At 51.5% G+C, this 13646-nt stretch overlaps 1 protein-coding gene across 1 annotated transcript in view; it reads right to left on the reverse strand.

The window, feature by feature from the left end:
- Positions 1-798: 798 nt before the first annotated feature.
- LOC112116708 (allantoinase, mitochondrial-like) overlaps positions 799-13646 on the reverse strand; it is a 16998-nt gene continuing 4150 nt past the window's right edge. Inside the window, exons 3-12 of the mRNA XM_026659133.1 lie at positions 11510-11661; positions 10086-10200; positions 8848-8994; positions 7966-8011; positions 7492-7585; positions 6266-6452; positions 4000-4138; positions 2801-2973; positions 2155-2187; positions 799-1669 (exon numbers count right to left, since the gene is read on the reverse strand). Of these exons, the coding sequence (XP_026514918.1) occupies positions 1505-1669; positions 2155-2187; positions 2801-2973; positions 4000-4138; positions 6266-6452; positions 7492-7585; positions 7966-8011; positions 8848-8994; positions 10086-10200; positions 11510-11661 (1251 nt within the window). The 3' untranslated portion in view covers positions 799-1504. The remainder of the gene's footprint in view (positions 1670-2154; positions 2188-2800; positions 2974-3999; positions 4139-6265; positions 6453-7491; positions 7586-7965; positions 8012-8847; positions 8995-10085; positions 10201-11509; positions 11662-13646) is intronic.

Consider the following 13646-nt stretch of genomic DNA (forward strand, 5'->3'; position numbering starts at 1 on the left):
AGGAGGCTCTTCACTGTCTGCAGGGGGTTTGGGGTCAGGCCTGACATAGGAAAATAGGGATGAATAAGATCATACAATTGGCAGTGCTATTTCAAAGATCTCTGTTCATGCTTTCCCCATCCTGAACATGAAGGGAAAGAGTGTGGTTGGCCCGTACAAAGAGAGGGAGCAATTCACAGATCGACTCTCCCATGTGCAATGTGCCAGCTCTCCCTGGAGAGCCAGCCCCACCCCCACAACCTCGACCAACAGCTGCACCTCTGATGGAGAAGGCCCGCAGGCCAGCCCCCTGCATCCCAGGCACTGGTACGGCAGAGCCTAAAGCAAGTCAAGGCTAATCACGCTTCATATTAGTCAAACAAACCGGTAGACTGTTCAGAGCTGCTGAGGCCAGAAGGGAGGCCAGTGATTATCTAGCCTGACCTCCTGCATAGCCTGAGGGCTATAGAACTTCCCCCCAGGGGTTCCTGCATCAAGTCCCAGAGCGTGAGGAGGAACTAAGGGCTGTCTTGTTTAGAATGGTGTCTTTTAGAGCTTGACTGGACTTGGGTTACTCCCCAGCCCTTGGGAATCTGTTTCTGGGTCAACTAAACTCCTGTATAAGCATTTTTCTCTTTATTTCCTCTATGAACTTTGCTGAGTTCAGCTTCCAGCCATTGGATCTCCTTCTGCCATCGCCCTCTAGCAACACCCAGCAGAGTTAGATTTCGCTGTATACGACTAAAGGGACTAATTACATTCTATTGGCACAGCTGTTGGCTCTGGCCCAAAGCTAAGCATTCCAACACCTACTGAATATTCCTCTTCACAACCCACAGGTTGGCATGCTGCTTTAATAAAAGCTTTCGTATACAATTCCAATGTTCCATAGCTCGGCCAGAAGCATTGCCTCAGGTTCTGGTTTGCTGGCTTACAGTTCTGCCTTTGGGGTGGACTCCAGCGGTCCTGCAAAGCTCTCCATTGCACAAAAGGGGAAAGAATGTCACTCTAACATACACAGCATAGTCCAGTCCATTGCCATCATAGGTCATTGCAACATCAAGACTGGGATTTGCACAGGAGCCTGTGGGAATTAGGCACCCAAATCCAATTGAAAGGGAAGGGGAGCTGGGTGCCTAAGCCCCTTAGGCTCCTTTGAAACTCCCCTCAAAATGATTGCCCATTAGGGTTGTAAATTTGATGTGTGGGGCTCAGCGCTAGGCAACGAGAGGAGAGGAATTTTTTGCTCTCCATTCACCGCCTTTGGTCTCACTTCTCTCCTCCTCTTGGAGACGTCCTCCAGCAGCTGAGCGAAAGATCAGGCAGTGTCTCTACAGCCACCCACAAACCCTTTTTCCTGCAAGCGTGAGTTTATGGAAGTGAACTAGGGAATGGGCCATGCCCTCTGCTTCCATGACTGTTTCCCCTCCCCCCACCCCACATTCTTCTCTTCTCTTTCCTGGTCCACATGGGGCTCTCAATAATTTGGTTGGTCTCATGGTCACGTTCTCTCCTCCATTCTTAATCAGTAGTAGGGCGAGGAGGAGACTCTTGTGGACATCTTTCTCTGAGTTACAAGCAGGACTCCTTCCGGCTTGGGTGAGAACTTTCCTTTCAGATAAACCAACCTGCCATGCACGAGAGTGGCAAGAACCTCTCCACGAAGCTGGAAGCCAAGGTATGGGGTCAGCTAGGAGAGAAAACACACCAGCCATTGCAATGCAAGCTCTTCACTGGAATGTTTTACCACAAGTTTCCATTTACGAGTCACAGGTTGCCAGATACTGACATAACACTCAAGCCCCATGCTCATTCCTGAAGGCCATTGCTATGGGTCTTCCTCTGCAAGAGGAAACCAATGATACAGTCAACATGGAGGTTGAATATCCTCTCACTACAAGACAGTGTCCTTTCAGGTGCATTGTTGGGCAGTGTAAGGAACTCCATGACTAAACAGAGATGGCAATTAGAATCCCTACAGGGTCTGAGACATCATTTGTACTTCTGTAAGATTTCCTTACAACTAGAAGCCAAAGGAGTGTGTTCTACAGTAGGTGAGGGTGCAAGTTACCAACAATAAAAGGGGTTTAGTTTAAAGTCTTACTACTTTCCCGAGGGGGTTGGGAGAAAGAGGATGTACTGTGTGAATATAGAGAGTATGAACTGTTCTTGTACCTGGTTTTTATGTTGAATCATGTTTTTCTTCACCTAAAAAAAAAAACAACAATGAATTTTATGGCTGCTGAATTGAGAATGTCTTCAAACATGGCCTGCCCCCTGTCACCACCTAGGAATGGGACTCTTTTAACCAGCATCATCCTGGACCTCCTCAAGTAGGGAAATAAACAGAGGCTCGTGTTCCTTTTCAGGGTAACAGGTCACAGGAGATGAACGAAAGTGGCAACCAAAAGTTAGGCGAAATTTTATTCTACAAGTGTCCGATCTCAGTCTATCAAGACTGCCCTTCCATTCATTACGTATATACTATTGTATATCTCAGCCTACATCTTGGATCATCTCAAGCCAAAGACTCATCCTATTTCCCTATTAATTATAGGGGGAAGGGATAGCTCAGTGGTTTGAGCATTGGCCTGCTAAACCCAGGGTTGTGAGTTCAATCCTTGAGGGGGCCACTTAGGGATCTGGGGCAAAATCAAAAACTGGTCCTGCTAGTGAAGGCAGGGGGCTGGACTCGATGATCTTTCAAGGTTCCTTCCAGTTCTAGGAGATGGGATATCTCCAAAAACTTAATTTAATTATACTGCACACACCCAATGTTGGGCATTTCCAACTCTGTGCCACACGCCTTTCCCATCATTACCTCAAACTCCTTGTCTGGATCCCAGATCACCAAGTCAGCATCCATCCCTGTGCACAGCGCCCCCTTGTGGTCATCCAGTCGGCTCAGGCTGGCAGGATTTTTGCACATCAGTTGCACCATGTCATGAAGGGAGAATCCCTTGGATTTTGCTGAGGTCCAGAACAGAGGAAGCCCTGCGTGTGGTTCCAACAGCAATCAGGACATGTGTAGGGGGATCAAGGCTGTTACTGATGGGTCAGGTCTATCTCCTGCTCATGGAAGGTCACACATGGCTCCTGAGATTGAGCAACTGAAGCTGGAGAGGTCTCTACCCTCCATGGTCCTCCATCAGTAGTGGGAACAAGGGTCTCTGTTTATTGTAAGTGTGAGTGCATTTATTTCTCATTACACTACAGGGGCTGATAACAGTGGCTAGAGCTAGCCAGAGCTTGGACAGCCGCTGCAGCCTTCCTCCACATGCCTTAGCCAACAGAGGCTATGTGGAACGCATGCCCACAACCCTCATCGCTGTCCCCTTCAAGTGCAAGATGCACTCCTTCCACCTGGCCTTTGCTGATAAAAACAGACAATGCAGTACCCAGAACTGAACATTAAACAACAAAACAGCCACATGCACTATTTCCCCTGGGACTTGGACGAATGAATGGACCACATGTGGCAGATGCTAGGCCTATCGCTTAATGCACTACTGGAAAGTGCTCAGATACCAGGGTGACAAACATGGTAGGAGAACATGAATAGAATAATGCAGAAGGACTGGGCTAGTCATCTTGAGGCTTGGAGGGGTTGGGCAGTAGATAAGGCAGAATACAGTTAATGAAACCACCGGGGGGGAGGGGGGTCAGAACTGGAGTCTGAAGCAGCCCCCATCCCCTCGGAAGATGACCGAGCACTGAGTTGCCATGAGTGTACACCAGGGCTTAAGTTCTCAGAGACTATTTCCCAGAACCTCCGCCCCCCTCCCGCCTTGAGGGCTCGGGGCTTCAACTGCAAGGCAGGGTGACTTGGGGCTTTAGGGGGGGGAGTAGGCACTGGGGCTCACAGCTTCTGTCCCATGTGGGGAGGCACCAGGGCGCCTAAGGTTTTGAAAACATTTACCGGAGCTCTGCTCTGGAGGGCTCTGGCTGAATTTAAGCCCTGCTGTACACCATATCTGGCAGACTCAATACAGCCAGGCTGTTCTGACCCACCCCTCTTACCAAACTGCAGTGAGGCAATGCCTCCCTGGGCCTTGAAAAAGTCTCCATCATCCAAGATTTTGAGGTCTGGTGAGCCGGGGTTATGGGCTGACACCACCATATCGATCAGCCCCTCTTGCAGAGCGCTCCACAGCTGCTCCTGGAGGCAAGAGAAAGGGAGAGGTTAACCTCACAACAGGCTGGGATGGGTGGAGGACTCTTTCCTGTACAGAAGAGGGTATTTGCTCTGCCAGCTAGTCTGACAGGACCATTATTATATGCAGAAAGTCTTAAATTAGCCTGGGTCATCCTGTCATGATATATGGACTCTCAGTCCATTTTATATAGAAGACACTGATTAAATTAAACTACTAGATATAAAAACAAACAAGGAGGTTTCTACACAGCTCCTATTCCAGCTTTGTTTCCCTGCCTGGACCTGTGTCCAGTGTACAAGACAGCTAGTGGCTGAATAGCACACAGCCCCATAGCTTTATAAGTACATCTCATCCCAGAGCAATTAATTGCAACTGTCCAAGCCCAGCTTCCCCCTAGCTGATGGCACACCAGGCCCTGCCAGAACCACAGGAAGGAGCAGCGAGCCACATGCACTCTTCACACCCCCTTGCCCTTCATGCCCGGTCCTGGAGGGCTGGAATGTTCCTGGCCTGACAAGCTTCATCTGAAGACAGTGAAGTGGTTCCACCTGACAACATCAAATGGGACATCCTGCTTGCTGAGATGGGCTCCATCATCTTCCAGGGGGCTGCTGTGAACTGAGCAGTGTGGAGACGGAAGCTAGGAAAGATCCCTCACTGACTGAAGAGAGGCCTTTGTTATCACAGCTTTAATAGCCCCTTTCCTGGACACCCACAACCCAGGCTGGTTTATACAGTACCTGGACCTTGCTGTAGCCAGACAGGTAACTGCCCAGCCCTGCCTTTCTCCTGGGGCCTCGGCAGCCTGGCTTCTGCTCTCTTGACTCCACAGCAGCCGCCCTTGCCAAGGTCATCAGCTACCTTTCTGTAGCCAAATCCAGTGTGGCCAAGCCCCAATCCATTCAGAGACCTGCTGACTTGCCCCTGGTCTCTGAGCCCGTCGGGTGCACTCGCTTCACATTTTCAAACTCTTCTCTACAATCTCGGGGGCTAGAAACTGAACTAACAGAACCCACAGCCCCTGTTCTCCTGTGAGATTGTGACTTCCCGAGCTGGGCTTTACAAAACACACCAGATCTCTTGAAACTCAGGAGAGCTGACACCAGCGCAGAGCTCATGGCCTCTTCATTTGTGTCCTTTTAACTGACAATAATCGTAACACCTGCCTCTTAGCCAACACTTGTCACCAGTTAGTCTCCAAGTGCTTGACGAAGGAGGGGACATCATTACATCCATCGCACAGAGAGGGAAACCAAAGCACAGGGAGGGGACGCAACATGCCCCCAGTCACCTAGAGGCTGACTAGGAGTAGAACCCAGGTCTTCTGAATCCCAAGCCAGTGCTCTAGCCATTAGGGAACACTGCCTTTGGCACCATGGAGCACTTCATCTTCCTGGAAGCACTCCATTCTTGAGGCTGCAGAGCCTGCACTTTCCTGCTTCTCCTACTGCTTATCTGAGACTCCTTTGGTACTTCCTTTGGCAGTACCTCCCCTCCTCCCTCTGTCAATGTCCTTGGCCCGCTCCACCCCACGTAACTTCAGCACCAATCACATGGTTTAGCTAGGAGAGTTTTGTGCTGGTGACCCTCAGCCCTACCTTCCTGTCCTTAACCAGGCACCCTCTGTTCAGCCCGAGAGCAATCATCTCTATTCAGACCATCTCTAACCCCTGCCACTCTCCCTCCATAACATGTCCAAACCCCATCCATTCCTTTCTGTTCCTGTGGCTAAACCCCATGTCTGGGCCTTGGTCACCTAGAGCCTTGGCCACTGTAGCCACCTCCTTCCCGAACCTCGCTGTGTCCCACAACAGCCCATCCCAAGAGTGGACCATGCTTGATCAAGGCCACACTCAGGGATTCACCACCAGGTGACTGAAGCAGAGGAGACATGAGTGACAGAGTTGCCTGGATTTTGCAGAATGGGAGTGAGGGGCAAGAGGATGGGATCCACAGAGACTGAAGAGCTGGCCCAGTCTGACTTTTGCTGCTCCTGAAATGTATCTTCTTAGATGGTGGCCTCGTTTCCCTCCTTTGCTGGTGCCCCCTTCCCCCAGCCCTGGTTATGCTCATGGCATCTGATGTCTTGGGCTGAGATTCCCCTCTGGAGCCCCTCTAGGTCTCATTACCTGATTGGTTTTGGCCCTGATAGGAGGACAGCACTTGTAGTAGGTGCCCCCAGGTGGAATGCGTTCAGACGTCAGGGTGAGGTAGTGGTGGGCAGTCTCTACAGTGAGTGGTGCCCCTTTCTGGCGAGCTTCTCTGATGATGGGCAGGGCTTGAGCAGAGGAGAGATGGAGGATGTGGCAGGGCACCCTATTAGGAGAGAGCGTGAGACAGTTATCCTGCTGGCTGGGCAGCTCTCCTCAGGCCAGTGACTTCACTCCTCATCTCATGATGGTTGAGAGCAGAGCTGAAGTGTCACCACCTGTGGGTTGGGGGAGGGCCTTGCCCATGACTTAGCCACTGTCCTCAGTCTCACTGATGAGCTGGCAACACAAGCGATAATTAGTGACTCCAGCTCGGTCTCCTGGGGCTTAAAGAGAGACTGACCCCAGCTGTGGTGGTGAAGCACCAGAGTTAAGGAGGAGGGTCCCCTCTGGGAAGAGCCTGCAGAAGCCAGCATGCGAGCCGCACAAGGAGCAGAGAGGGGAGCCCCAAGCTAGGGTGTGTGAGGCTGAGGGAATAGAGGAGACGCCCAGGAGGCGTTTGAGTTAAAAGAGATCCCTGGGGAAGGGAGGCAGGAGAACCCTGTGGGAGAAGCTCTGCAGGGCCAGGAGAAGAGGCCAAGAAGCAGAGGCCTTTAGTGGCACCTGAGAAGGGGAGGAGGACTATTAGTTGGGCCTTTTGGTACCTTGAAGGGGACTGAACCAGCGTGTGACTTGGCCAGAGAGCCAAGCCACAGGAGACCCAGCAAGGCAGTCTGGGGAAGAGAGCAGCTGGGCGTGGCCCCCACAGCACAGGAAGTGGCCACCAGAGGGGTATGAGAGACAATATCCCAGGCAAGGCTGCATCTGGGCAGGAGGGGGTGCCCGAGAGGAAAGGACACGCGCTTACGCCAACTCACCGCACCTATGAGATGGGCGAGGGAAGGGGGTCACTGGCTTCCTTGCTGGAGGGGAAGCCTGTGTGTGTGTGTGCCTTTCTGCCCAGTGACGGGTTGCCCTCAGTTTACATTGCCACAGCTCTCTTGGCATGGAGAGGGGCCACACACCCTTTTGTGCAATGAAAGCAGAGAGCCAGATGGGGGGGGGGGCGTGCAGACAGCAACTTTCTGGAGGTCAAAGGTCACTGCCATTAAAGCACTCATGTGTCTCCTCCCTGCTTCCCAACCCCAAGGAGAATGGTTCCTTACTTGTATTGGAGGCAGAGATTAGCGATGGTCTGGACGGCCTCCACTTCCATTGCATCGGGGCGGGAGTCCAGGAGTGCCCTGTACTCTGTGGGGTCTGCACAGACACCGGAGAAGGATATAGAGTCAGGTTTGCATCTCGAGGTGCAGGAGGTTTGTGCCTAAGGGACATAGTGATGTGCTCCTGGACTCCGTGGGCTATTTACACCAGCGGAGGACCTGGCCCCGGATGTGTAGGGAGTGGCTAACTGCCCAGAAAGGGTTACAGCTAGGGGAATTTTATTCCGTGACTCCTCTGTCAGTAGGCTCTTGCTTGCAACATTCATCGGTGTCGTGGGGTGTCTGTGTGTGCCCTGCCCTGGCAGCATAAAGGGGCCTGAATGGAAGTGAGAGTCAGGCCCATATGCCTCCTGCAGGCTGTGTACATAGAGAGATGTGCTTGCCGTATGTTTCCATCCCAGAGTCGTCACCACGTACCCTCTAGTGCTGGCTTCCACTGGCCCAGCTCTTGCTCTGCGTGGAACTGGAAAGCGAATCCAAATGGAGGGAAGAGTTAATGCTAACAGGTTGGGGAGGTAAGCCCTTTCCAAGGCTACTCCTCCCATTACCCTCCTTTCCCATTTGTGGAAGGAAACAGAAGGGCCTGGTGGGTCACACTCTGAGCCATACATTAGAAGAGCCCTGCTGTCTCCTGGGGATTGAAAACCCTCGGAAACCGCCTGTCCTGGGGGGTTGAGATAACACACAAATAATGGCAACTTCCTCCCTTTCTGGAGTGCCAGGAAAGGTTGGCTCTGTCTAATCTATCAATGGCTTTTCTGGGATGCTTGTCCCCCGGGTCTCCATGTGCTCTGGGATCACACTCCAGGGGGAGAGGCTTGTCATGGGGATGGTTGTCTTTGAAGGTAATATTTGAAGGAGGAAGCTGGAAACCAGTATCTGCTTTCAGTCTCCAGGGCAGGAACGCTGCCCACTGAACCATGTGGGCCCTCCCCTGCCCTGCCCTTGGTGCAGTTAGTTACACTTACGTCAAGTGCGTGGGAGATGCTGCTGTTCTGATTTGGTAGTGTAACACCGACATACCCCAGTCGTTGGCGGGCGAGATCAAACCTGGGACCTCTGGAGCTAAATGCATGCGCCTCTACTGCATGAGCTAAAAGGCATATGGCTGTTAGCTAAGGCTGTAGAGCAAACTCATTAATCTCTCTCTAAGTGGTCTCAGTGCCACTCGATGGGACAGAACACCACACCCAGGAGGTGTGTGGGTTACAGTAGCACTGGGTTTTGAATCTGAAGAGAGAAAGCAGGGACCTGAACTTCATGGGACCAGGGTAGCTGAGCATAAGCAGTGACACTTACCAAGAGGACACAGTCTGTACCTTGCAGCTCATTCATTGCCATGTGCAGATCTTGGAGGCTGACGTGGGGGAATTCCTCCACTCCACTTGCAATCAGGGAGCACTTAAAGCCTGGGACTCCAGCCTGCAGCATGGACAGGAGCTCATCCTAAAGCAGGCAACAGAAGTGATGCACTCAGGCCTGGACATCCCACTATGCACCGGTTCTGCTTAATGCAGCCTTTGCAGGGTGTGCATTCCAACCCTAGCATTTGCTGCAGAATGATAGCCTGGCCATCTGAGATGATGAAAGTAGGGCAGTGACTGAGATAGATGTTATGTTCTACGTTTGCAGGTTATCAAGCACCTGGTTCAGCCAGCCCTTCCGGATGGCTCCAACTATGAGAGCCACATTTAAGCAAAATCTGCCGAAGTACGAGCACCTAAACTACTGTCCATATGCCCCACGAGGCATCGTCCTAGCCAATAACTCAGCATGCATATGGGACAGCTCTGCTCCACAATGGATAGGGCCATCAATTTCTTCAACATTCTTCTCCAGAGAAGGTCAAATTCCAATAGACATTGAAGGTCAAGATGCCCCTTAGTAGGCAAATCCTTCATTTCAACAGATCAAAGCTGTATTTGTGCTAGCGGTTACGCAACAACTTTGCTCAGCCAATGCCCACTAATCTCTGACCCCGTGCTAGGACGATGGGATTCTATGATTATTATGATATTTACTGCCCCATTGCTAATAGATTGGACCAACACAAACCTCCCAATACCTGCAAGCTGACCCAGCCCAGACGCCCCTTCTAACAACAGCAGGGACTGGGATTCTCTCATCAGCCTCACAGGAGCCAGGGCCAAACCCTGGCCCCATTGAAGTCAATGGGAGCCTTGCCAGTGGCTGCAGATTTGTTAGCAGCATCCCTGGGACATTGTTCTGTGTCCCTTCCCCAAGAGACCCCAGTGTGGTTAGGCAGATCAGCTGAGTGGGAGGCATGTTCAGCATTATTGACTGACCTATTCACCACAACTTTGTTGGACTGATCAGTTTCCTCTGCTTTATTTCGCAGTCTGCACTGACTGTGCAGCATTTTTTTAGTGACTTGCAGCCAGGTTTCCAGAAGCACTAAGCCCGTTGGCTCCCTGCACTGAAACTCCCCAGAGAGGAGATGAGTCCTGGGTATCTGCCCTTGCCCCATTCCAGCTGGTATTTCATGCTGTTTCATTTGCTGAATAACAGCCACTGACCTGGTTTCCAGGGATGACTCCACCCCAGAAGGCTACATCCACATAGCACTGCCCTTCGGCAGACTGCAGCTTGTCATCAAAGTTTTCCAGAGTTGTGGTTGGGGGAAGACAGCTCCTGGAGGGCATAGAGAGAGAGAGCACCTTAGTGAGGCCCAGACCCCTTTCTTGACTGGAAGGGAGAATGCTACAGAGATGTAGAGAAAGAGTGCACAAGGAATGCGGGATGAGGAGAGTGCAGGGTAGACAAGGGTGCAGCTAGCTCCCATAGAGGATCATAGGCAGATCTCATTTTCCGGTGTGGCACTGGGAGCAAAAGTGGGTAATAATATAGTGGGATGGGAGTAGACAGAGGATGATTAAGACAAAATGGGGACCAGAGCTACCAACAGTTTGGTGCTCCCTTAGAACACTCATCCCCACCAGACACTTCCTCCAAAGCCCTCAGCCCCTACAAATGGATTATACTTCCTAGTCCCCTGCCAGCAGCAAGCCCCTTTATGTTCTCATCCCCTGTAGATGGTCTCCTTCTGCTATCAGGACCCTCCATGCCTGGATCCCTACTTCCCCTAGTTCAGCCTTCGGATGGACATCAGAATGAGGATCTTTGCCCCTCCTCTCAGAATAAACTTCTGCTTATAAATCCTTTTTCTTTTCGTCCTGAGGGTACTAGTTGTGGCCAGCAGAGAGCACTGTTGGACCACATTTGTCACTCAGGAGCTGGGCCCAGTGGCAGTGCTTGCTGGGAACAGGCAGATTTGGATGCAGTTTATTTCCCTTGCATCTCTGAGCTGCAGTTTGTAGGGGATTTGTCCTGCGTTCCAAGCTGCTTGGGGTGGTGGAGAATAGCTTCACCCAGCGGCACGTGCCACAAAGGAACTTTCCCCCAGCAAAGGCTTGGCTTTCCCTGACCTGGCAGGAGTTTAGCAAATAGCATGCACCCATTGAACTCCCATTCTTTTGTCACCCCACACCCTTCACAGTCAGAATAACTCAGCAGCATTGCAGAGGGAAAGGGCGACCTGAACAGCACATGTTCAACACCTGCAAAGAGTGGGCTGAAGTCCTGGGGCCAGATCCTCAGCTGGTGTAAATTTGCTTAGGTTCATCCTTTATACCAACGGAGGGTCTGCCCCATTCTGCAGGGGCCCTGATCCACCCTCCCATTGCAGGTGATGGAAAGATGCCCATAGATTTCAGTGGGAGATGGCGTGGGCCTAACTATCCACATGCAGGACAGGCGGGTCTCCAAGGCCCATCAAACCCAATGCAATGCACAGTGAGGAGCCACTTCGCTCTCCGCTCCATCCTTCCCTTTACAAAGGTCATGCTATCATTGTATGGGCCCCTTCCAATGCATGGCAACAAGGAGATAACCCATAGGTGTGTGCAGTAATGCTGCTCCCACCCCGACTTCGGTACCGTACAGCGGCATCGCCACCAGGGTTGTGACGCCTCCTGCAGCAGCAGCCTTGGTTGCAGAAGAGTAACCCTCCCAGGCTGTGTGCCCTGGCTCACATGTGTGGACGTGAGGGTCTATGATCCCGGGCATCACCACCAGATCGCCAACGTCCAGCACCTGCAGGGAGAAAGGAACTCATGGACAATCCCGGGGGAGGGAGGTCATGTTAGAATCCTCTCAGCCCACATCAACATTGCGATTAGCACTGAAAAGGCCCAGTGTCCCAGGGTGGCTGGCCCTTTATGGGGAGATGAGTTCAGCCATGTGACCCAATCAGGCCTTGGGGGTAGATAGGGATTGTCTGGATGGAGCCGAGGATGAGCTAAAGTCTCCTGCAAGAGTCCCAGAGAGATCTAGCAGGGGAGGCTGCTGGCTGGGTGCTGTGAGCTGGCAGGCTGCGGGCGCCCCAGTAGAGTTGTCTGGAAGGAAGCCCTGTTATCAGGATGATTTTGTTTCGTTCTGTTTCTTGCAAGACTTTGTTGCCTGCCATGGTGGAGCTGCTGGGGGGCAAGGAGAAGCGCAGAAGTAACTATGGCAGGAGGGTGTTGGAGTCCCTTAGCAAAGCGGGAAGGCTTTGGGCCTGGAGGCCGGTCTTCAAGGGCATGGTGCAGACCTGGCAAAGCAAATACAAACTGAGCTGGGTTACTGAGGGTGCATTTTAAGCACTGTTTTACCACAGCAGCTGCCCCCAGATTATGATTACTGCTCCCTCCCCCCCCCATGCACAAACACACACACTTCAGGCAGTACTAGAAGTGGTCTGAAAGGAGAGGGCTGCTAGAAACTGTACAGCCGCAATAAATCGGACTCCAGAAGGGGAACCTTTTATATTAAATACTCTGGACTATGGAAAGTCATGGGGAGGCGCAGGAGGGGAATGTGGGGTGCCTGCAGGGCCACCCTTTACCACAAGGGAGTACTCTAGAGGTGATGTCCCTGCTACACCCAGTTTCTTGCATGCAGGCTAGAACCCTGCAGTGGGACTGGATGGGATCCCATGGATCCCAGGACTGCTGCCATAAGTGGGAGTGGGTAAAATGTACTTTGTTGCGGTCAGGATTGGGTGGGAAAAAAGTCCAGTCTGTGGGGGTTTGCAGGAAAACACTAACTCTCTCGTCACCTTGTCCTATATAGAATTTGAGCAATGTACAGCAAGTTTTTCTTTTTTAAAATAAAGGTTTTAATACTTAAATTTAAGCAAGGGATAGAAAGAGATCTGATGTCTCTTATAATGGGAGTTAAAGTATTTTTACGTGGTTTAAGCAAACTTTGTTTTATTCTTTTAGTGGTAAAATTGTTGTTTTAGTAGCATAAAAAAAATCTGTCTCTTTTGCAGAATCTAAGGTTTTTGCGGGTGGAAGTGGGATAAAAATGCAAGAAACTATGTGGGAGTGGGTGGGAGTGTATTAAGGGGCGGGACGGGATCAGGATTTTAAAAATAGTCCTGTGCAGGGCTTCACCATCAGGAAGTGACTTCCAGAGTGATGGGAAGATGTGGATTTCCCAATGACTTCCATGAATACCTCCAACAGATGTACTAGGCCAGTGAGGTAGCAAATGTTCTAAAGTTTATCTGCACCCAGATACAATTCCTACACACTGTCAAAATGGCTCCCTAATCTCAGACATGCCAGTCTGATGATCCCAGTTAATCAATTATTTACTTTGCTATTTTTTTCATGTCTCCAGTTTGCTCCTGTGCACTAGATCCTGCTAAGATCTTTTAATCAGGTATTAAAAATATGCCAAACAAATTTTATGGCTGACATCACATGTTCATGTCCCTGATACCAAGGGCCAAACTTGCAAAAGGGTGTTCTTCCAATTGTGGGTGAAATTTGCACTCGCCAAGTTTGCACCTCTACTTTAGAGGTGCAAGCAGGGCCGGCTCTAACTTTTTTGCCGCCCCAGGCAAAAAAGAAGAGAGCCGCCCTGCCATACCTCCCCCCCCGCGAGCGCCGCCGAAATCCCCGCCCCCCCAGCACCACGCCACCCGAAGCCCAGCCCCCTCCAAGCGCTGCGCCGCCTGAAGCCCTGCCCCCCCTCCGAGCGCCACACCGCGCCAGCCCCCGCCCCCCCAAGACCCCGCCCCCCCGAGCACC

This window comes from Terrapene carolina, unplaced genomic scaffold, assembly GCF_002925995.2.
Source record: "Terrapene carolina triunguis isolate 2854851 unplaced genomic scaffold, T_m_triunguis-2.0 Scaffold583, whole genome shotgun sequence".
NCBI classification, from domain to species: Eukaryota; Metazoa; Chordata; order Testudines; family Emydidae; genus Terrapene; species Terrapene triunguis.